This window comes from Lolium rigidum, chromosome 5 (assembly GCF_022539505.1).
Source record: "Lolium rigidum isolate FL_2022 chromosome 5, APGP_CSIRO_Lrig_0.1, whole genome shotgun sequence".
NCBI classification, from domain to species: Eukaryota; Viridiplantae; Streptophyta; class Magnoliopsida; order Poales; family Poaceae; genus Lolium; species Lolium rigidum.
The window spans coordinates 252,805,923-252,828,884 of NC_061512.1; the positions used below are offsets into that span (position 1 = coordinate 252,805,923).

At 44.6% G+C, this 22,962-nt stretch overlaps 2 protein-coding genes across 2 annotated transcripts; one reads left to right on the forward strand and one right to left on the reverse strand.

The window, feature by feature from the left end:
- The first annotated feature begins 6,072 nt into the window (after window positions 1–6,072).
- On the forward strand, window positions 6,073–6,816 carry LOC124654434. The gene has a single exon (XM_047193434.1). It carries the CDS (start codon window positions 6,099–6,101, stop codon window positions 6,573–6,575), a length of 477 nt encoding a protein of 158 aa, XP_047049390.1. The 5' UTR covers window positions 6,073–6,098; the 3' UTR covers window positions 6,576–6,816.
- Window positions 6,817–11,522: 4,706 nt separating this feature from the next.
- On the reverse strand, window positions 11,523–12,331 carry LOC124658068. The gene is made up of 2 exons (XM_047196514.1): window positions 11,864–12,331; window positions 11,523–11,757 (listed from the first exon to the last, which is right to left on the reverse strand). The coding sequence occupies exons 1-2, from the start codon at window positions 12,103–12,105 to the stop codon at window positions 11,685–11,687; spliced, it is 315 nt and encodes a 104-aa protein (XP_047052470.1). The 5' UTR covers window positions 12,106–12,331; the 3' UTR covers window positions 11,523–11,684.
- Window positions 12,332–22,962: the final 10,631 nt, after the last annotated feature.

Sequence of the window (22,962 nt, forward strand, 5' to 3'; positions counted from 1 at the left end):
ATTCATCATCGGTATTGGCATCCCCTTGGTTTGTTCCAAGCTTGGGGGAGTGCCGCAGTATCACATCATCACTATCTTTTATTTTTACTGTCAAGTAGTGTCATATCATGAGTACGGAAGTTATCATATAAGATGGGTTGCAGTGTGGAAGTATCTCTCCTTTAGTTGGTTGTCTATGTATCCCTTGGTGTGAGTTATCGTTATGAAATATTAATGAGAAGTCTTATCATTTACATATTGCACATCTTATTTTAGTTTGCAATCTCTATTATATGATTGATCTTGTTATTAGTATTGGTATCACTTTGGGAGCATTGAGTAAATCTATTTGGTTTTGGCAAACTTAGCATTGGTCAATAGCAACAACATTTTGAGGTTTAAGTAGAAAAGAGAAATACATGTAGATATGTTATTTCATTGTCTTTCTTTCTTGTTAGCTCTTAGCTTATTATTATGAAGTTAAAATTGTTTGTGCTTACAAGGAAGATGCATGATTGTTTCTATCACATGTATATTTGTTTGTTTCCCTCAACTCTTATGCTTGCTAATCAACCTTGCTAGCCAAAAACCTGTACTGAGAGGGAATGCTTCTCGTGCATCTAAACCTTAACCCAAACTTATGCCATTTGTGTCCACCATACCTACCTACTACATGGTATTTTCTGCCATTCCAAGTAAATACTTCGTGTGCTACCTTTAAACAATTCAAAATTTACTATCTCTTATTCCTGTCAATGTTTTATAGCTCATGAGGAAGTATGTGGTGTTTTATCTTTCAATCTTGTTGGGCAACTTTCACCAATGGACTAGTGGCTTCATCCACTTATCCAATAATTTTGCAAAAAGAGCTGGCAACGGGGTTCCCGACCCCAATTAATTAACCTTCATAATTTTACAAATAGACACTCCTCCATGGTATGTGATTGTTGGAAGGCACCCGAGGATTCGGTTAGCCATGGCGTGAGAAAGCAAAGGTGGGGAGGAGTGTCATCTAAATAAAACCAAAATAAAAACACACTCCTTCATGGTATGAGAATGATTGGAAGGCACCCGAGGATTCGGTTAGCCGTGGTTTGTGAAAGCAAAGGTTGGAAGGAGTGTCAATCAAAAATAAAATTTTATGGGAGCCGCTCTTCGAGGGTTTGTCTGGCAAGGGGGTTAGAGAACCCGCTACCATTCGTTGACAACAACAAACACCTCTCAGAATGTTACTTTTATTCTCTTTATATGATTTCAAAACTGAAAAAGCTCTAGCACATGATTTAATCCCTGCTTCCCTCTGCGAAGGGCCTGTCTTTTACTTTATGTTGAGTCAGTAAACTTATTTCCCTCCATCTTAAGCAAGCAATTGAGTTGTTGTGATCAAACCATTTATATTGTGATCTACTTCATCATGCCTTCTACTCTTCCTTGTTTAGTACAAGTTTTATCTGAAAGAATATAGCTTTGGAAGTTATCAATGATTATGATGAGATCATTATGATTGAGTATGCAAGTTATGCCATATAAACTTTAACATAATCTGTTAATTGTTCACTGACCAAGAACGAAGTTTGCCATCACCAACTATGATTTCTTACGCACCTTTATTTGTGATTACCTTCTACTTGTTTCAAGTTAAATTATATGAGGAAGTTGTTCACTAGAATGTCTTGTGTGAATTAATATGATGCTTCTTGTCCGTATTTTGTTTATCGACTCTTCACTCCATAAACATGTGGTCCTATTTATCGAGTTCAGTTTCGCTTGGGGACAAGCGAAGTCTAAGCTTGGGGGGAGTTGATACGTCCATTTTGCATCACTATTTTATATCATAACTTACTGTTATTCATTGATATATTTCATATTTGGAGATGATACTTATGTTATTTCGTCTATTTTGCATGTTTCATGATTGTTGGAGAATCGCGCACCGGAGTCAGGATTCTGCTGGAAAAAGCGCCGTCAGAATGCAATATTTCGGAAGATCAACAATTGACGGAAATTATACTGAAAATCCTATTTTTCTAGAAGATGAAGATAGCCAAAAGGAGGAGCCGAGGAGGGCCACCATGGCCCCCCATAGGCCGGCGCGGGCCCTGGCCTGGCCGCGCCGCCTTGTGGGGAGGGGGCCCACAACCCCCTCTGGCCTCCTCTCCTTCGCATACTTCTTCGTACCGAAAACCTAAGCTCCAGAGGATAGTCGCGAAGAGTCACAGCCGCCTCTGCGGGGTGGAAAACACCAGAGAGAAAAGAGCTCTCCGGCAGGCTGAAATATGCCGGGGAAATTCCCTCCCGGAGGGGGAAATCGACGCCATCGTCACCGTCATCGAGCTGGACATCATCTCCATCATCATCACCATCATCTCCATCATCATCACCGCCGTCTCCACCGCTGCACCTCGTCACCGCTGTAACAATTAGGGTTGGATCTTGATTGTTTGATAGGGGAAACTCTCCCGGTATTGATTTCTACTTGTTATTGATGCTATTGAGTGAAACCATTGAACCAAGGTTTATGTTCAGATTGTTATTCATCATCATATCACCTCTGATCATGTTCCATATGATGTCTCGTGAGTAGTTCGTTTAGTTCTTGAGGACATGGGTGAAGTCTAAATGTTAGTAGTGAATTATGGTTGGGTAATATTCAATGCTATGATATTAAAGTTGTGGTGTTATTCTTCTAGTGGTGTCATGTGAACGTCGACTACATGATACTTCACCTTTATGGGCCTAGGGGAATACATCTTGTACTCGTTTGCTAATTGCGGGGTTGCCGGAGTGACAGAAACCTAAACCCCCGTTGGTATATCGATACGGGAGGGATAGCGGGATCTCGAGTTTAAGGTCTGTGGTTAGATTTATCTTAATTACTTTCTTGTAGTTGCGGATGCTTGCAAGGGGTATAATCACAAGTATGTATTAGTCCTAGGAAGGGCGGTGCATTAGCATAGGTTCACCCACACAACACTTATCAAAACAATGAAGATTAATCAGCTATATGAAGCGAAAGCACTAGACTAAATTCCCGTGTGTCCTCAAGAACGTTTGGTCATTATAAGTAAACAAACCGGCTTGTCCTTTGTGCTAAAAAGGATTGGGCCAATCGCTGCAATTATTTCTCTCGCATTTCACTTACTCGTACTTTATTCATCTGCTATATCAAAACAAACCCCCTGAATACTTGTCTGTGAGCATTTACAGTGAATCCTTCATCGAAACTGCTTGTCAACACCTTCTGCTCCTCGTTGGGTTCGACACTCTTACTTATCGAAAATACTACGATACACCCCCTATACTTGTGGGTCATCACCCATCATGGTGTATGGGGGAGCATTTGTGAGTCCTCACGAAGCAACAATGATCAAGTAAGGCATTCCGGCTTGAGTGGAGCTTGAAGAGTTATCATCAAGATCAAGCGGGATGCGCAAGACAAAGGTATGGCCTTGCTAGGTTTTCCTTTTACCTGTCTCAAGGTGGTTGTTGGGAGACCGGATTATAGGATAGATAGCCACACTATCAAGAGGGGCTTTCGGTTGGGTAACTTGATCACATCGTCTTAGGGAGCTCAATACTTTGCATACTTTGCATATCCCTATTGCTTCTTAGTGTTTCTATGTGAGAGGTTCTTGAGCTTGTTGCTAGCTTTACATCAAGCCCAAGTTCATCGAAAACGGAATCCGCATGCATCTTCTAATGCGTTTTCGAGTTTGGACGTCTTCACCGTTTCTTGACGGCGGGAGACTCCCTCTCTAAAAACATCTAAAAATATCCTGTGAGGAGTCTCCATATTTGTTGGGATTCTATTCATCGGTATCTTTCCAACAAAATTGGTTTCATGTCAATCGGGGCCCGGACACAAAAGTTATCACAGTTTTTTGTATAGCATGTTTTCCTGCTGGCCCGGTTTCTCGTCCGGCGTGACCGTCCGTCCCACCGGATGGCCCGGTTCAAACCGACCCCTGGACAGGTGCCAACCGGGCACTATCCAGTAAGTCTTCCAGCTTCTCCTGGTGTTGGTCAGGACGGGTCCGGCCGGTGGCCCGGTCTGACTGGCCCCTAGGCCGGACGACCCGGTCCTAGGCCCGGTTGACTGGCCTCCTCGACGGTTGACTCAGCCCAATTTTTCCCCAACGGTTATATTTGCTCTTGGGCTATAAATAGCCCTTCTTCCACCTTGGGCTGTATAAGTTCTTCCACTCTCTCTCCTCCATCGTTGACTTTGAAGAACTTGCCCTCTCTCTTGATTCCCCCCCATGATTCTTGCTCATTCTTGAGAGATCTAAGAGAGGAGATCTAGATCTACAATCCACACCAATCCATCTCTCCTCTAAGTGAGGGAAACCCTTTGGATCTAGATATTGGAGTCATTTGTTGATTTCCTCTTTGTTCTTCCTCTCTAATCTCATCCTAGCATTTTTTTGCTTTTGTGGGATTTGAGTGTGAAGGATTTGAACACCTCTAGTGTTCTTGCTTTGCATCATTGCATATTGTTGAGCTCTCCACCACGATTAGTTCGAGTGAGAGACCGTGAACTTGTTACTCTTGGAGGGAGACCTCCTAGTTGGCTTGGTGGTTGGTGCTCCGGTGATCTCTTCAAGGAAGATTGTGAAGAGGCCCGGGCTTCTCCTTCGTGGAGCTTGTGAAGTGGTTGTGGAGCTTGCCATCTCCGGAGTGCAGGAAAAGCTAACCATAAGGAAAGGGCCATTATCCTTCGTGGGTTTTGCTCGGAGAATAGGGTGAGCCTTCGTGGCGTTGGGGAATCCTTCGTGGGACCTCCACTCCTCCAAACGTGACGTACCATCTTGAAAAGGAAGGGAACACGAGAATACATCCTCGTCTCCGCGTGCCTTGGTTATTTCTATACCCGAGCTTTCTTTTCTTGTGATAGCCATTGTGTTTGAAGTACATATATCTTGCTATCACTTGTGTTACATATATCTTGTGCCTATCTTGCTCAACTCTAGTTGTTGTTGTTGCACTTAGTTGAGCCTAGCATATTTAGGGGTTGTGCTTGTAAACTAAACGTTAGTTTAATTCTGCATTCTTACAAGCCAAATCCGTAAGAGTTTTTAAACGCCTATTCACCCTCCCTCTAGGCGACATCTCGTCCTTTGACTATGTATGTTAGGAATTTCTACTATGAAAGATTTATCTATGTTAGTTTGGTTGGCTAATGACAATGCCAACTTCTGATTCTTTACAGTGTCATATGAGCCGACAATAGATGAAATAGGTGTGCCGACATTAGTGCTTTTCCTAGTAGTGACATGAGCTATCCACCATGTGATGTAAACTAGTGAAACTTGTATACTATGGTAACATGTACATGTATGTATATCAAATAATGTAACTAGTGTGATTTGGAAATGGTGTTGACATGATTAGATGAAGAATGAGAAATTTGAGGTGGATAACTAGAAGATTCAATCCCTAGATCACTTACTACGTCTACACTACGAGCAAGACCACAATCGGTCAAAGAAAGAGGGTGGCTTTAGTTCCTTTGAATTCTAACCATGTTGCTGCATTCACAATGTTATTGTTCGTACTTAGTATAACCACTAATTGTTTATATCTTTCTATGTAGTACCATGCCATTTTTCCCGCACGTTTTATGCCGCACTTTCGAGACACAATCGAATTACATGTACCTATACCAATCAGACCGTTGGATAAGTTTATGTGAAGCATGAAAATTACGGTATTACCATTTTATATTCAATTATGCAGATTGTGTTGATCAACAGAAGCTGCAACAAGATATATCTCGGAAAATGGAGAGTTGTGAAGGTGCATAAAATCTATGATGTGAGTATGAATTCAGTTGGTTTCTTAGACATTTTGCAGATGTATGTGAACATGAGACTAAAGTACGATAAAGTAATTCGGTTGCATATACATCCAAGAGCTGAATTGAATTTCCGTTATACTATAATAAAGTACTGTTTTAGTAATCTTAAACATCGAACAGACACAGACAGGTGGCCCCAGAAAGTTCCAACAGCAGGCCCACCCTTCAGTGGCAGGCCTCCTCACTCTGTCCCCAACGTCCACCTCCACCCTCTCCATTCCCCATCGTCAGCTCAGATCTCTCCCCCACACGAACCCTAACCATGGCGATCGCGGCGCGCGCCCTGCGCCGCCTCCAGCTCCACCTCGCCCCCGCTCTCGCCCGCCCCTTCTGCGCCGTCTCCCCGGCCGCCGCCGCACCCGCCCCCTCCTCCGCCAAGGTCTCGGACCGCATCGTGCGCGTCCTCGCCATCGACCTGGACGGCGCGCGCCGCGAGGTGGTCGGCCTGGCCGGGCAGACCCTCCTCCGCGCGCTCGCCAACGCGGAGCTCATCGAGCCGGCCTCCCACCGCCTCGACGACATCGACGCCTGCTCCGCCGAGTGCGAGGTCCACATCGCGCAGGAGTGGCTCGAGAAGCTGCCCCCGCCCTCCTACGAGGAGCGCTACGTCCTCACCCGCGCCTCCCGGAACCGGGAGCTCAACAAGCACGCCCGCCTCGGCTGCCAGGTCGTGCTCGGCAAGGAGCACCAGGGGATGGTCGTCGCCCTCCCCGAGCCCAAGCCATGGGACATCCCGTAAGCCGGCCTTCCACGCCGCAAGCTTCCGTTTCATGGTACGGAATTTGATGAAAGAATAATGAATTTGATCGGCAAAACTTAGAGCTGCTTCTCAAACTCTTGTCATGCTCCTTTGGCTGTGGAGCATGCAGATGATGTAATATGGAACCCCTTTTGCCATTTACCCCTGTTGTTTGTTTGTTTTGGTCTGTACATTTGATGTATTCTTGGTTGCAGCTCGGCATATACTTTCTGGATTTCAATTTCTGTCTCATACTGGATTTGAATGCTTGCATAGCTCCTTGGTGATGCTTTAAACTGGTCTCCATTCTGAATTGTTAGATATGATAATCGACATCCTAGAAACTGCTGGGTATAAGATGTTATCAGTTCCATGTACACGTTTCCTGAAGTATGTTTTTAGCTGCTACCATTGCAAATTCTACATTGACCAAATGGGGGTGAATCCCTCCCTTGGCTGTCCGTTGTTAGGTAGAAGATGAGACCTCTGCAGCGGTGGATTTATGCCCGCTGGATAGCACCCCGTTTAATTCGTGGGCGAGCTAACCATCGTGAGCTCAAGCCACCAAGCCAGTGCTTGGTTCTCCTCCATTGCAAATGCTGTTATAACTTGGAAGTAGTGTGACCAGACTTCTATCGGTATTTGGTCATGATCTTGGATTTGAGGGAATGGAAGATTTAAGGCAAGGGTGCTGGTAGTCTTCAAAAATGAAATGTTGAATAGTAGGAGGAAAGATGAGCATGTAAGAGTAGTGTATTGGTATTGGAGTAACATTCGAGTGAATTCGTCCACTGTTGACATGTTCCTCCTTTTCATCTATTCTTCTTCCAGAGTTCCATTTCCATATCTACAAACATTGGCACTAGAATAATGATAGCCTTAGAAGACAAAAAGTTGCTAGTCCTGTTGCATTTGTTATCATAATACCATTACTTAGTCAACCAAAATGCTTCAGAAGCAATTCAGGAACCAATTCAAGAGTGACAAGCTTCACATGAGTAAATTAGGTTTGGAGAAGGCGTCTACAATAGCAAAATGCTAGGTGACATCCACAAATACTGAATGCTACCATTGTGTGTGTGTGTGTGTGTGTGCATATTTCTGTAAGAATTAAGAATGTACTGCTTTGAGAAGCATATAAATAAGCAAATAGTACATCATTCACATCACTAATTTGATAGGAAACATTGTTGATGCAAGAAGTACCCCATGGCACTTGATTCTCATCTTCCATATGTCCGAGGGTCTTTGACATTGACAGATCCCAGAGGGTTGCCCATTCGCTGAAGAAAGTCAGGATGTTATTCCCAACAAGTAGTTTGCTTGATCATCTTTGCACTGCCTACCTATGAGTAGCTACCCAAAACAATAGCTTGGTCTGGCCGTTGCCTGCTGTATAGTAGTATTACCTTAACATTACCAGTCTGTTCATTCATGTCCGAGAACTGGTACTACCACAATATTGTTTATACTTCAGAATTTCATAAGGACGTAATAATCCCTGCCTGATGTTATTGTTCTGACATCAGAACGCAGCATGTTAGAGTTGGTGCATTTTGTCCATTGCTTTTTTTAAACATGGATGTAGTTGTCACTGGCTGTAAATGATTAGTTGTTCTACATCATTCGCTGCTTTGGTTGAAAACGTGAAATCTGTCACATGTGCCAATGTTGCCCGATGTTGCAGATTGCAACTATACTTGAAATTGAGCTCATCAGTGATCTCTCCCAAGGTTTCTAGAGATACTTGCTTCACTTAGTGCCTGAAAGGAAGAAGACAGATGAAATGACAGGCTTTAACTTTTAAGTATTTGAAGATGGTAGCACCAGCTATTCCTGCTTCATGAACCTAACTTAATTCACACTATTATCTACTCACATATCCCCATTTAAAACAAAAACAACACCTAGGCTGTTCACTTGGTATGACAAATGCAGCAACAACGAAATACTTAGCAAAAAAATACAAAAAGAGCTAAATACTCCGTGGACATTATCGACCAACTAGAACTCCAGAAACAGTGGACAAAATCAAAGATGTTCAAGGCAGGTTCTTTGCCATTGACAACAGTGTACAATATTTCTCAGGATTGCGCTTTGGCCCCATTTATATGTTGTCCAATGTACCAGGGGTTTTAATCCCAATGCACTATTTTACCCAATAATCTTTGCAGTGTCTATTCGCACCCCTAGCTTGATCTGGTCGTTTACCTGTTTAATGTGAGCATAACCAGTTCGTTAATGCAGCCCTGCATTACTGGTTACACTTCAGAATTTCACATAGATGTTATTGTCCTTGCATGATATTATTCACACCTCATATCTCCAAATGGATAGCGTTAGTTGTTTATCATCCATTCTACTCTCTCTGTCCAAAAATGGTTATCCTTGGTGTATATGTATATCATCCATTCTAGAGTATTTTACATGCACGCTGTTATTGTTCACAGAGGAGAACAACAATTGGTTGAGAGTTGGTGCACACCATGCATTTCTTTGGTTGAAAACTTTAAACCTGAGAATGCACAGATTTTGCAGATTGGAACTACTCACTCCGTCTCAAAAAAGGATGCCGGGGTACGTTTTTTTTTGTACCTGAAAGGAAGAAACCTGATGAAATGAAAGCTTTTGGCTTTTGCGTATTCTAAGAGAGCACCAGCTATTCCAGCTTCATGAACCTACCTTAATTCACACTATTATCTACTCACATATGCCCATTTAATACATAAACACATAGGCTACTTGCTATGCCACCAAACAATTTGTCGAACAAAGGCAGCAACTGCTAAATACTTTTCAAAAAAAAAATCGAATAAACCAACCAGAATTCCAGAAACAGCTTGTGTCACATCACACAATTTGTTTGCAGCTGCAGCGTCACAGAATTTTCAAAATCAGAAGAGTATCAAAATAATAGCCTGGGGTTTACAACGACCTTAAAACAGCCACAATAACAACACGAGCAGGCAACCTCTCAGAAGGTAAAATAGCTAGACAAGGCAGCAAAGCCGATTATGTTTGTAACAGAGTTGAGTGACTACTACTTGTTTCAGTTACCGAAGGTTGCGAACTTTGGGAGTTGAACCAGGCATATTTGCATCAGGTATCCTGCTGTTCTTTATCCTCTGCCTTTCTAGCTGCAGAGCACCTCACCTCGCGTGGGGTTGGACATGGACTGCCAGTGATGCTCATGTCAAAACAGCATGTGCAAGACGTACACTACCACCTCGGAGGTGTAAGACGTACATTGGCATGAAACATTCCTGAAAACATAGGAAAGTGACTAGTGAAGAAGTGTTCAACAATGTGTGAGTTGTAAAAGACAACAGTTAGAGCATCTCCAACAGGCGCTCTATCCCGCGCTGTATCCCAAAAAGTTGCTAGTTTAGCGCGTGCGCGCAAAATTATGCTCCAACAAGTGCTCTATCCCGCGCTGTAAAATACAGCTTGAGGCAAAAGCGCTATGTCGTGCACTATATCTACCGCGCCGGATAGAGCGCGCTGTATCCGTCTCGCGCAGAAACAACTACGGATTTTTACAGCTCCAAGGTTTAGAGCTTCTGTTGGAGGTGAATATGCCCTCACGCACAAAATATGGATAGAGCGCGCTGTAAAGTGATTTTTACAGCGCCAAATTTAGAGCGCCTGTTGGAGATGCTCTTACTGGTTATTGCTAGCTAGGAACCTAATCAGTTATTGACAAGTGATTGCAATGCTACGGCAGTATGGCTAATAAAGCCTACAAAGGTGTACACATATTCAGTAACTATCAACTGAACCCTGACGTTAAATAAGCCTAACACTTCAATGGACCACAACAATTGGTAAACACACAAGTAGTATATTGATCTGAAACCTTGAGAACTCTTTTGGCCTAAGCATGGTTACGGCAGCATACTGTGTATGTTATCATCTCAATGCACGAAACTAACCTGTATCGGTAGGGATAGAATTCAATGCACGATTATCAGGAAATAGGTGGCATAAAACCCCCTCCATATGCTATTCTTAATTCTTATGCTTATATGGTCCATTCAAGCTTGAGGTTCCGTACCTGGCATCTATTGTATGAGGAGCGCCTCCCTCAACCTCTTCCTCTTTGTGCTCATGGTTTAACCACCATCTCCTTTGGCCACTTCCATCAAATTTGAGAAAGTTTCCTTATATTTGTCTATTATTGACATCGCTTTTGGTGTCATCTTCCCTTCTGCATAAGTTTTAGACATGATGAGTACTAGAAATGTGGAATTTATATGTAAACTTATTCTTGCCACACTTCCGCCGGATGATTCACAAAGTGCAGCGGAGGATTTGTCCACGGTGAAAAGTGTCACACCAGAATTTATCACAGAACTTTTGAAAATTTATGGCTGGTGAAGAGGAGTAACGAAATTTGGAACACGTAGGTTACGAACATGGAGGACCAATAACAAATAATAGGAAAAAGAAAGGTGCCATTTTGGCGTTCCAAAGCACCGTTCTTCATTACAGGACCCAAGACAAGGTGCCTGATGCAAGAATTAGTTATTCAAGTTGAAGCAGGGTAAATGAATCACACAAAAACTTGCCCTACAGACATGAGATCATACACAAGTGTTAGCCAAGAACTTATGGCAGCTAATTTGGTCACCAGAAGATGTTATACTTGCTACTAGATCGTAAGGGTAGGCTGGAGACAGAAACTGAGCTATGAAAAGAATAAATATTTAACGATTGATGACTGTCCATGCAGGGTGTGGCTCCTTTCTTTATACAGATATATATATATCTAAAAGGACCTAATACAGCTGAAGCAAACTAGCAGGAACAACAAGGTAGTGATGCAACGAATTGATTGATTACACTCACAAGATGGAGTTACACTGACCACCAAAACTGAGGCAAAGGCATTAGCTGGATGCCTGCGAGGAAATGGAGCGACCATACATATACACATCCATGATCCATGCATGTTTCCTTGTATCTCTGACCATCCCTCCTTCCCTCATTCAGCTAAATTCCGGCTTCTTGTTGTTGCCATATGAGTGAACTCCAAGAATCAACACAAGCATATACTCCTTGTCTTCTCCACCTTGACCTCTTCTCCTTGAAGCAGGCAGGCATGCATGCCTATGTTTCTGGCCTCTGTCCACAGAGCCAAGTGCAAAGCTGGGCACACAGGGAAATGGCGTCCTCCTGGGTGCTGTGAAAACAAGACGTGCAGTTAGTATCATGCACCGAGGAGAGGAGTCGCTCGCTTGAGTCAGCTGATGAGATTAAGGGTGAAAGGAGGGAGGGTGAGTGGGTACCTTGGCTGGAACTCCAGGACCTGGGTGAGGCTGCAGTCGTTGAACCGTACTTTCCGGCTACTCCTCTTCTTCTCCACCTTGACCTCTTCTCCTTCAATCACAACGGGATCCAGATCGAGATCGGCATCTTGTTCACCGTGGTCGGCCTTTGCTGCTGCAGCTGTTGCTGTTGCACTATCAGTATCGCTAGGCAACAAGATGCGGTGCTGGTGCTCCTGATTACTGTTGGGATCGGACTCCATGCCTCCCTTTCTCTTGGGAAGAAATGAAAACACGGGGAATGGATCGGAGGGAGGGGAGAGAGAGAGAGAGAGAGAGCAGAGCTTGGCGTGTGCCCGACTCGACCTCGGAAGGGAAGGAATCGTGGGGAGCCGGCGCAGCAGCCAGCAGGTGGAAGAGATGCCTGCAGGAGGAGGACGACGACACGATGGGGATTTCCGTTCCTCTCTCGACAGCTCACAAGCACAGGGAAATGGGAAAAGAACAATTAACTAGTCGACTCGATGTTCGTTGTTTCCTGTCCACCTAGACACGACTCAGTCCTAGTTGGAGTCTGCGTGTAGAACTGTAGATCACTGCTAAACGCTTGTTTGGTATTAGAGTTTTAGTGAAAATTAGCAGGGATAATCCGCTCTAAACTTCAGATCCTTACTTATTTCTGGTACATGTTTTGTGCTAGAGTATGAGCGAGTTTAATCCCCACTTATCCCCATTTTTTTCTAAATTTTAGTGTAATTTTTTCAATCCCCAATACTCTACCCTAACTAGTGAATTGGGGATGGGATTTTGCGGGGATTGGGTGACAGCAGAGTTTCACCCAATACTCTAGAATATTATTCCCACTAATTCTCGCTAAAACACTAGTACCAAATAAGGCCTACATGCAATGCACGTTTTAATCTATAATCTTTTATCTTTTAATAGAAATCCCCCACTATGTGATTTCTTTGAGGTGTGGTGCGTCCACGTCATCTCATTTGCTCATGTCTTCCCGCAGCGCAGTACTGAGGTAGCTGACCAGCCCTCCTCTTGCCTTTAAAGACCCGGATAAACACCACAACATTACAATAGCCTGAATTCTTCCGGACGGGCGTGTGCCAAACCAAAATTTTGGGCGGGCGCACTACACGACAGCTTCGGACGGTCCAACTGTTAAAAAAATAGTAGCCTAGCTTATATCACATGTTGTTTTTTAAAAAGTTGTAACTTTTAAATTGTGCGGCGAAATTACAATCCGTTTTCACTTCTAGAATCCCCACGACGAGAACTCTGAAACTAGACCACGTTTTCATATGTTTTGACGATTTTTTTTTAACAAGCAACTTTGATGCACGATAGAGCAACTTTATTCTGTAGCAAAACAACTTTGTGTGCGGTAAAGCAACTTTTGTGTGCAACGAACATGTACATTTTTTCGTACACGAAGGCACAAATTTGATGCCCGATAACAATTTTGGTGTCCATCGGAGCAATTTCAATGTGTGACGAAGCAACTTTGGTTCCTGACGGCATAATTTTGGTTCCAACAGAGTAACTTTGGTTCCTGGGGACACAACTTTGGTGCCAACACAATAACTTTGGTGCTAACACATGAACTATCATGCACGACGGAGCAACTTTTGTTCTTTGGTGAATGACGCGCAATTCTAGTGTCCGACATACCAACTTTGGTGCACGAAGACACAATTTTGTTGCCTTACAACGCAATTAATAGTGCCCTAAAGAACAACGTTAGGTGTTAGAACAACTTTGTTGCTTGTCGGCACAATTTTGGTACCCAAAAGAGCAACTTCGATGCGTAATAGTGCAATTCTAGTGCCTAATAGTGTAACTTTGATGCGTAACGGTGCAATTCTGCTGCCTAATACCGCAACTTTGATGCCTGACGGTGTAATTATGGTGCCCGTTAGAAAAAATTTGGTGCTCACAATTTCGAGAAGCAGTCGCTGTGCCGAAGCGGCCAAAGAGGGGGAGAAGCCGCCAGTACCACTATTATGAAGCCGCTGGAACCAGACGAAGCAACTTTGAAACTCGACGGAGCAACTTTGCTTCCTAGCGGAGCAACTTCGGAACCCGATACATCAACTTTGCTTCCCAGCAGAGCAACTTTGGAACCCGACGGAGCAACATTGTTGCTGGACAGAGCAACATTGTTGCTGGACAGAGCAACTTTGATTCTTGCGGCACATTCTTCTTGTCGACACAATAACTTTGGTACCTTAATGTGCAACTTTAGTGTTGACAATGCCCAACTGGCAACTTTGATATCCGACTACACTAATTTGGTGCACCGAAATTGCCTACCCTTTTACTTATCAAGTTGTCTACCACTGAAGGTACCTAAAACTGCACTAAAGTTTCTTACTATTATTGTGAAGTTGCACGTTGTTTTTGTGGTTGTTTTCTAAGTTATGTATCGTTTTGTATTTATTGCATGCCACTATAGTGTTGTTGTAAAGTTATCTATCGATATTTGTGAACATGCGAGGTACATTTAGTTGTTGTAAAGATGTCAACTGTGTTGCGAAGTTGTCTACCATTGTTTATTAAAAAAATGTCACGTACCAAAATTGCTCACTGGCTCACCTAAGTTGCTTTGTAGCGCACCAAAGTTGCTTCTTAATTTTTTTGTCAAAATATATGCAAGCGAGATCTAGTTTTGAAGATCTTGTCCCGATGATTCCAAACCTACGCGTAGTGGACGGGGCTTGCCTGCTCCCACCCTTTGCTCCCATCCGTGCTCCCCGAAGCATCGGACAGCTTCCGCCTGTTCTCCTCCCCTGCTCTGTATTTCCTTACCAAAAACATTTGCCCAATACGAGGGACTGCTGTATAACTCATCTCTGAATACTCGCACGACATTAAAACAGAGAAAAAAGGGCAGGTGAAGAAACGGCGAGGAACTAATCAGAACCATTCGATGTGCAGGGAGCACGGATGGGAGCAAAGGGTGGGAGCAGGCAAGCCCCGGCGTAGCACGTACTTTCAGCGTGATTATCCGTGGAATCTTTCCATTTTTATGGGAGGGGATAAAAACTTTTCTATAATAGAGGGTATGCTGGGCAATGTAAACCAACACGCGGCCGCCCGCTAGACGTATCCTTACAATAGATCTCCGTCTCGCTCCTTTACCCTTGATCTGGATCCTCAAATTGGTGAGGTGTCACGGCGCCATTTGCAGAGCCATTCCGGCAAACTCCGCCACGGGATGCACGCCGTGCACACCACGAGAATTACGTCCCGCGCAGCATGAGACTGCCCCGCTTACCTGATCAAAGCAGGTTCATTCACGTTTTCGTTGTTAGTAGTTCGTTGCAGTGGAGTCATCATGGGTTCTGCATCCAGTGAGGGCCATGTTTATATTCTCTTTTGAGATCAGCTGGTAGGAGTTTACCTGGACATCCCCTAATTGAGTTCATACTTTCAAGTTCTGATCGATTCTCGGTAAAGTTTGTTTATTCTGAAGTCTAGATTCAATTCTGACCTCACATCGTTGAAAGTGCTATGTATATGTCCTCAGCTCTCAGTAGCAAGTTACCATCGGTTGTTTGTCACAAAAATTTAAACAGATATATTCAATCCAGCTTTGTGGAGATATGGCAGATTGAGTACGCCCGTCAGGCTCCATACTCGTGAGATGGTCGTCGTGGGAAATAATCCAAGGTGCTCCGGTAGTCTAATCTTTTCCCGCACTCTTTTTATTTTTCTTGAAATAGAAACAAATATTGCAGTTTGTTGTTGAAGCCATCAGACCACCTCTGTTAATTTCACAGTTCATACAGTATTTCTGTAATTAGAAGAACAGCCGTTCTACATGTCATCTCCTAATCAGGTAACAACCATGATCTTCTATTTCTATTGCTTTCCATTATGTAATTAGTATGGAATCACAGGTTTTATGAATAAGATGCAAGAATAACTAATATGCTCAATCCAGAATTCCCAGATTGAGGATTCTGATAATTCGTCAATTATGTGACTTCTCTCCTGATTTCTGTTCTTTCCTTCTATGATTAATTTTCAGCTGATCTGAGTACCTGAAGTAGTATCGAGTCAACATGTCAGGCTAAGTGTTACTAGGTTTGTCATGCGTAGTAAGGATCTCTTACTGTTTGTGTTTGCAAATACAGTATGTTGTTTTCTTCACGCCATATTTCTAGCTAAAATAAGAATGATCAAGTGCCATTCTACAAATGACTGAACAGCATCAGACCACTTTGGTTCTTTCTTGACATTATGATTCGTTTTTAATCAGTTGCAAAAAATGGCACTTTGGTTCTTTCTTGACATTATGATGCATTTTTAACCAGTTGCCACGAAAATACCATTTTGTCAGGCGGTAAAATAATACGTTCAGTCTATACGGCCTCTCATTCTAATTTCTCATATAGTTACATTTAATTTTCAGGTTAAGACTAAAAGGAGGCGGTGCCTCCCATCTAATTTCTCATGTAGTTACATTTAATTTTTCAGGTGATGACTAAGGGCCACTTCTTTTGGGCTTCTCCGGTGGCTTCTGGGAGAAGCTTCTCCCCACCAACTTCTCCCAGAAGCCCGGACCCTAAAAATTTTCTGGCTTATATTCTAGTTTAGGCTAAATAAGATTATAAGCCAGAACATATTTGAGGTTCGTGCTTCTGGGAGAAGCTGGTGGGGAGAAGCTTCTTCCAGAAGCCGCTTAAGAAGCCGAAAAGAAGTGGCCCTAAAAGGAGGTGATGCCAATATAGGCCAGACAAAATGAAGTTTAAGCTCTATGCATTTATCAAGCATGTTTTCTTATGTAATTACTAGGACAATGCCCGCGCGTTGCTGCGGAAGAGAAATATGTTTTAAAATAGAAAATAAATAAATTACTGTAGCAAACCTAACTATTATAATTCTACAAAAACAAAAAAAAAGTTTAAAATGACCGCATAAAAAAATGTGTAGACACACCTGAAGATACAAGGCAGACCCATGAGATGTAAGAAAATGGCGGGCATTGGCCTGGTATTTTACTTCCTATTCGTCTTGCAGAATATGATGTGATTACCGAAATACTCTTTCTTTCGTTTAATTTGAAATCCCTCAGCTAACCATTCAACCAACCATTGCCACGAAAATCTTCAATAAACAATGATCCTAGTGAGAAAATAGCTGAGGTGATTGTACCTCCTTCAATCTGCTACAGCGGAAAACAATCTACATTTTTTGTAGTGACCTTCTTCTAGCAGTTTTCATATAGCCGGTCTCTGATGGTCGCGTCTATTTAGCTGGGAGACGGCAGATTGTGCGGCGAGGGAGTGCCGACGGCGGCTCGTTGATCGCTGAGCCACGTGCTTGGCCCTAGTTTATTCCTTTTCCTCTTTCCATCGGTCTGATCCAACGATTCCTCAATCCCATCTATCCATTAGATGGTTTTTTCATCCTTCCCAAATTCGTTTGATGTTCTTAGTCGATATGCTTGTGTAGTTTAGGACTGCATATGACATCCATAAACTAAGCTCAGTTTTCAGATCTCGATCTGGCCGCCTTGAGTTGGGCCGAGGCAGGGGCCCGCGCCCAATTCGAGCCCACCCACCTCCGCCCCAGATCTGCGGGCACCCGCAGCCTTGGGGGCTGCTGGTTGCCGATCTGGCTGGTGGTGCTCTCCTAGTGTGGCGGGGGTGCGGCGGCGTTCCGGCTCTGGTTTGGATGGGCTCTCTGGCCGCCGCGCTTGCGGGCCAGGGCAGGGGCCTCGGGCTTTGGCCCAATCCGTTTGGCGGGCCCGGTAGCCACAGGGGCTGTCGGTTTGCAGCTCATGTTCCTCGTGAGGCGGCGACGTATTTTTCCCGTCTGCTCTCTCATTCGTTGGTGCTCTGAGCTGGGACGCCAGGGCGGCGGCCCTGCAAGGTGGGAGTCATGTTGAGTGTTGTGGGGTAGATGGCGGTGACCTTGCCAAAGGGAAACATTTGCCCCTTGGGCCACGGTGGCGACGTTCGCGGATAGCGTTCCCTTGCTGAAGGCACCGCGAGGCTAATCTTTGTCCCTCTACTTCCTCCGGGTGAAAACCCAAGATCCTCGGATCGGGCGGTGGCGGCACTCTGGTGTCGTGCTCTTCTTGAAGACACCGTCTTGGAGCCCACAGCTCGAGGCTCTCCGATGGTTGTGACGGAGGTGATTCTTCGGTGATCTTCGACAAGGCTTGCTTCGTGCCCTTGCCTTGTCGAGCTTCCTTGGTGCTGCTTTTCGGTCTGTGAGTTGTTCCCCGGGGGTGGTCGGCTTCCGGTGGCGTTCCTGCGATCGAGGGGTGCTGTCGACACGCGTGAAAAATGGCTCGCTCTCGAGTGAGCTCTGGTCCGACACTGTAGCTTCCAGCTCTGCTCCGAGGCCACGTTTTGGCTGAACCTATTGGTCGCACTTCCGGTTGTATCTTCTTTGGTAGTTCGTGTGGGTGTGTGGCTTCGATCTGTAAGCTAGGTTCAGCACTTTGTATCGTTTTCGTTCGTTGGTGGCTTCTTAATTCAAAGTTGGTTTTATCCAAAAAAAGAAAAAAAGACACAGAAGCAGCAACATTTTCCAAGAGACAAAACTGCAATAAAAACTTAGGAAACAGCAGCAACATGGATGCATCGACTAATCCTACTTCCGCAAGCAGCAGCCCGCGCCTCCACTCCCCTCCATGTACATCTCCCTTCTCCACCTATCCCTGAGGCCGCCTCCCCTCCCCTCCATCTTCTCCTCTCTGATCCATCATGGCTGACGGGAACAACAAACCAGTGGTACCAGTCAGGTCCATGGCAACAGATATATGGCTCCCGGCTCAAAAGAGCCCCAGCCCGACCAAGGAGGCACAAAGCAGGCTTCAGTGACCAGCGTGTATTGGTGGTGGAGGTCAGAGACGAATGTCTGGCCAATGGCGGAGGTGGCCGCGAGGTCAGGTTCAAGGTTCGCGTCGTTGTCCTGGTCGGAGGCCAGAGATTCATCTCCTTTGTTTAGCGCAAAGACGACTTCTTGTGCCGTAATGGGAATCGCCAAATCCTGCGGCCACTCCTCGTCCCAGATTGACCCCTCCCCTACGTTTTCTGAACCGAGATTCAGGCGGGTGCCGGCTCTATACATCTCTGAAATTAGAAAAGTCCCGCGATCTCAAATCGGTTTCGGGCTAATAAATCATGGACGAACATAGCGGCGAAGAGCTGGCCATGGCGCTGCACGCCCGCTCGTTCCCATGGGGAAAACCGCTGGCCACGAGCACGTCCGCCTCCAGCGCTCCGGCCGCCCGTCGCTCGCGTCCGCGTCAATCATCGCTGATGCAGCTACTGCTCGCGTTCTTCCCCTTCCTTTTTTTTGAGCGCCGTTCTTCCCCTTTCTTAACACGGTGGGTTCGTTTGGGGTGGGGAAAATTGTGGGGCGTACTAACCGACGGACAAAAAATTAAACGAACCGGTACATGACTTAAGGGTAACATTGGTGGGTAATTTCTTATAACTTTGAGGGTAATAAAAAACGGACGAACAAGAATCCTTATTTTCTTTATTATTAGGTATAGATACATATACAATGTAATTGAGGAACATACCCATGAAAGTGGGTAATTCCAAAAATATTTACCATCATGATTGTTACTTTTTCATTATTAAATCATCTCACTTAAATTTTTAGAGTTTCTTTTTGCTAGATCCGGTATTGCATGTTTATTTTATATTAAATCGTTTAATGGTCCCGCTGCAACGCGCAGGGTACCATCTAGTATCTATAAAGTTGATCCTCTCATGCACACTATCCACGTCGTAGGGTAGTATGATACTGTGTAATCCTCTCGCGCCGACACGATAAGCCTGGCTTAGTTTCCTAGATCATTGAGCGAGTCCTTCCTAAGTATCATACTATCTGCTGCCGGTTGAATAATAACTTCGACCGGCCCATCCCAAAGCTCCCTATCTTCCTCTACAGGCCAGCCCACTACTGATTCTTCTTCCCAGTCGATAGGCCGGCCGCCGCATCAAACATTGGTTGTTATTTATCTAGAGGCTTCCTTCACTGCCACCTGAAAACTGTTAGATGCCTTCCGATCTTCCATCTATATCTGCCGCTTTAAGGTAGCCATAGTACTAGTATCATGCATCCTAGTCCCACCAAAAATATTGATGTAGTAGGTAATTATGGATGAGAGAGGAGATTAGAGTATCATAGCGCACATCATGAGAAAAGTTAGTATCAAATAAATCTTGTACACAAATTTGTATTGGGATTCTACATATCAATTAATATAGCAAAATTATGACACTAGTCTATGATATTATGCATTATGGATCTAGTATTATAGAAAAGTATCATATACTCCCGTTGACAAAATTGTTATATTTTTCAAAATAAAAGCTCTAGCACCAAAAATAGTAATCCATGCTTCCCTCTGCGAAGGGCCACTCTTTTACTTTATGTTGAGTCAGTTTACCTACTTCTTTCTATCTTAGAAGCAAACACTTGTGTTAACTGTGCATTGATTCTTACATACTTGCTTATTTGCATTCATCATATTACTTTATGATTGACAATTATCCATGAGATATGTATGTTGAAAGTTGAAAGCAACTGCTGAAACTTAAATCTTCCTTTGTGTTGCTTCAATGCCTTTACTTAGAATTTATTGCTTTATGAGTTAACTCTTATGCAAGACTTATTGATGCTTGTCTTGAAAGTACTATTTATGAAAAGTCTTTGCTATATGATTCAGTTGTTTAGTCATTATCTTTACCATTGCTTCGAATCACTTCATTCATCTCATATGCTTTACAATAGTATGATCAAGATTATGTTAGTAGCATGTCACTTCAGAAATTATCTTTGTTATCGTTTACCTACTCGAGGACGAGTAGGAACTAAGCTTGGGGATACTGATACGTCTCCAACGTATCTATAATTTCTTATGTTCTATGCTTGTTTTATGACAATACCTACATGTTTTGTTCACACTTTATAACGTTTTGATGCATTTTCCGGAACTAACCCATTAACGAGATGCCAAAGTGTCAGTTCCTATTTTCTGCTGTTTTTGGTTTCAGAAATCTTACACAGGAAATATTCTCGGAATTGGACGAAATCAAGGCCCACGATTTTACATTTCCACGAAGCTTCCAGAACACCGAAGAGGGACCAGAGGGGAGGCCCAGGGCCTCCACACATGGTGGCGGCGCGGCCAGAGGGGGGCGCGCCCCCCTATGGTGTGGCTCCACCGGAACCCTTCCGACTCCGACTCTTCGCCTATTTAAGCCCTGATGACCTAAAACTTCGAGACGAATAAGCCACGATACGAGAAAAGTTCTAGAGCCCCCGCCATCGCGAAGCCAAGATTCGGGGGACAGAAGTCTCTGTTCCGGCACGCCGCCGGGACGGGGAAGTGCCCCCGGAAGGCATCTCCATCGACACCACCGCCATCTTCATCGCCGCTGATGTCTCCTATTGTAAGAGCAAAATTCACACCCCAAGTTTTGTGTGTTTGATGACAACACTTGAGTAATCTCACTGTGTGCCTTGAGTATCATTGTTAGATTTGCAAGACCACGGTGACCTCGCTGGACACGTCAAGATCGGAAGACTGAAGCGTAGTTGATAGGGTTTCTGGTTTTGTGTATGTTTAGCGAGGTGACATGGTTGGAGAGAAAAAGGGAAGAAAACCAGTTTTAGCCAGGCCGGTAATACCGGTACCTGTAGCGGCAGTACCGCTACCCCTATAGGTACCGCCCCACGGTACCGCTCTGAGTTCTGCGCCGAAACTGACCCACAATACGAGTTGCGGTACCTCTGCAGTACCTGGAGCGGTAGTACCGCTCACGGTACCGCCGAGGTACCGTAAACGAGTTACGGCTGTACCGCCCTGGTACCGCTTCGAGTCCAGTAAGGTTTGGACCCTGTTGCGGTACCTCGAGCGGTACCTCGAGCGGTAGTACCGCTCTGCGTCCTTTGACCAGATCTGGGGGGATTTCGAACTCAGAGCGGTAGTACCGCTTCCCTGAAGCGGTAGTACCGCTTAGGCAAAAACTGGACATAACGGTTGGATTTGGAGGAGCCTATTTAAGGGCCCCTTCTTCCCCAACACGATTTTATCTCTTCCCCTCTCTCTCCTCCATTGTTGTTGAGCTTAATCCTTGAGGATCTCCTTCACCATCCAACCAATCTTGCCCAAACTTTGAGGATTGGTGGAGGAGGCCCCGATCTATAGTTCTACCAAGAGAGATTTCACCAATACTAGCTATTCCTTAGTGGATCTTGGTGGTAGGGTTCCTTTAGTGGAGCATTGGAGAAGAGTTCCTTGGTGGAGCATAGGAAGGGTTCCTTTGGTGGAGCATTGGAAGGGTTCTTTTGGTGAAGCATTGGAAGAGTTCCTATGGTGGAGCATTGGAGAAGGGTTCCTATGGTGGAGCATTGGAGATGTGCAGCTATGGAGTCTAGCGTGGTGATGTACTAGCTCCATAGGGTGTTGGGAGCATCCTTGTGTGTGGAGCTCGCCCCAACCTTGTGAAGGAATCACCGCCTCAACCGGTGCCTTAGTGGAAGAGGGAGAGCACCTTCGTGGAGCTCTCGAGGAAGAAGGTGAGGCCTTCCTTTGTGGTGTGGCCGCCTAGTCTCTTGTGTGAGACTAGCACCTCCTCAACGCAGACGTACTTCCTATTGTGGAAGGAACTGCGGAAACAAACCTCGACTCGCCTCGCGCCCCCGGTTGTCTCGCTCCTTACTCTCGTTATCTTGTTGATTCCTTTACTTGTTGCACTTGTCCGATAATCATTGTAGGATCACCCCTATTGCTAAAGTTCTCACCTTTACCTTCCGTTGCATAAAAATTGAAAAAGACTAAAACTTGCCGTAGCGCCATTCATCCCCCCTCTTGTTCGCTACGATCCATTCAAGTGGTATCAGAGCGAGGTTTTCTTGCTAGGGCTTTACCGCCTAAGAAATGGCCGAACAAGAGGCGGATAAGAATGGGTCACCTTCCCTTGTGCCACCCGCTCCATCATCGCCCATCGATTCCACGACGGCTACGTTGGATGACCTCAAGAAATTGGAGTCATCCATCGTTGCCCAAATGAAGGCGATGATGATGGAGTTGGTTGTACAAAAACCAAACCCTCCACCAAAAGCAA

Coding starts and splice junctions, on each gene's coding strand:
- LOC124654434 (XM_047193434.1), top strand. CDS start 6,099: ATGGCGATCGCGGCGCGCGCCCTGCGCCGCCTCCAGCTCCACCTCGCC.
- LOC124658068 (XM_047196514.1), bottom strand. CDS start 12,105: ATGGAGTCCGATCCCAACAGTAATCAGGAGCACCAGCACCGCATCTTG. Junction 11,758..11,863: donor GTCCTGGAGTTCCAGCCAAG/GTACCCACTCAC, acceptor TTGTTTTCACAG/CACCCAGGAGGACGCCATTT.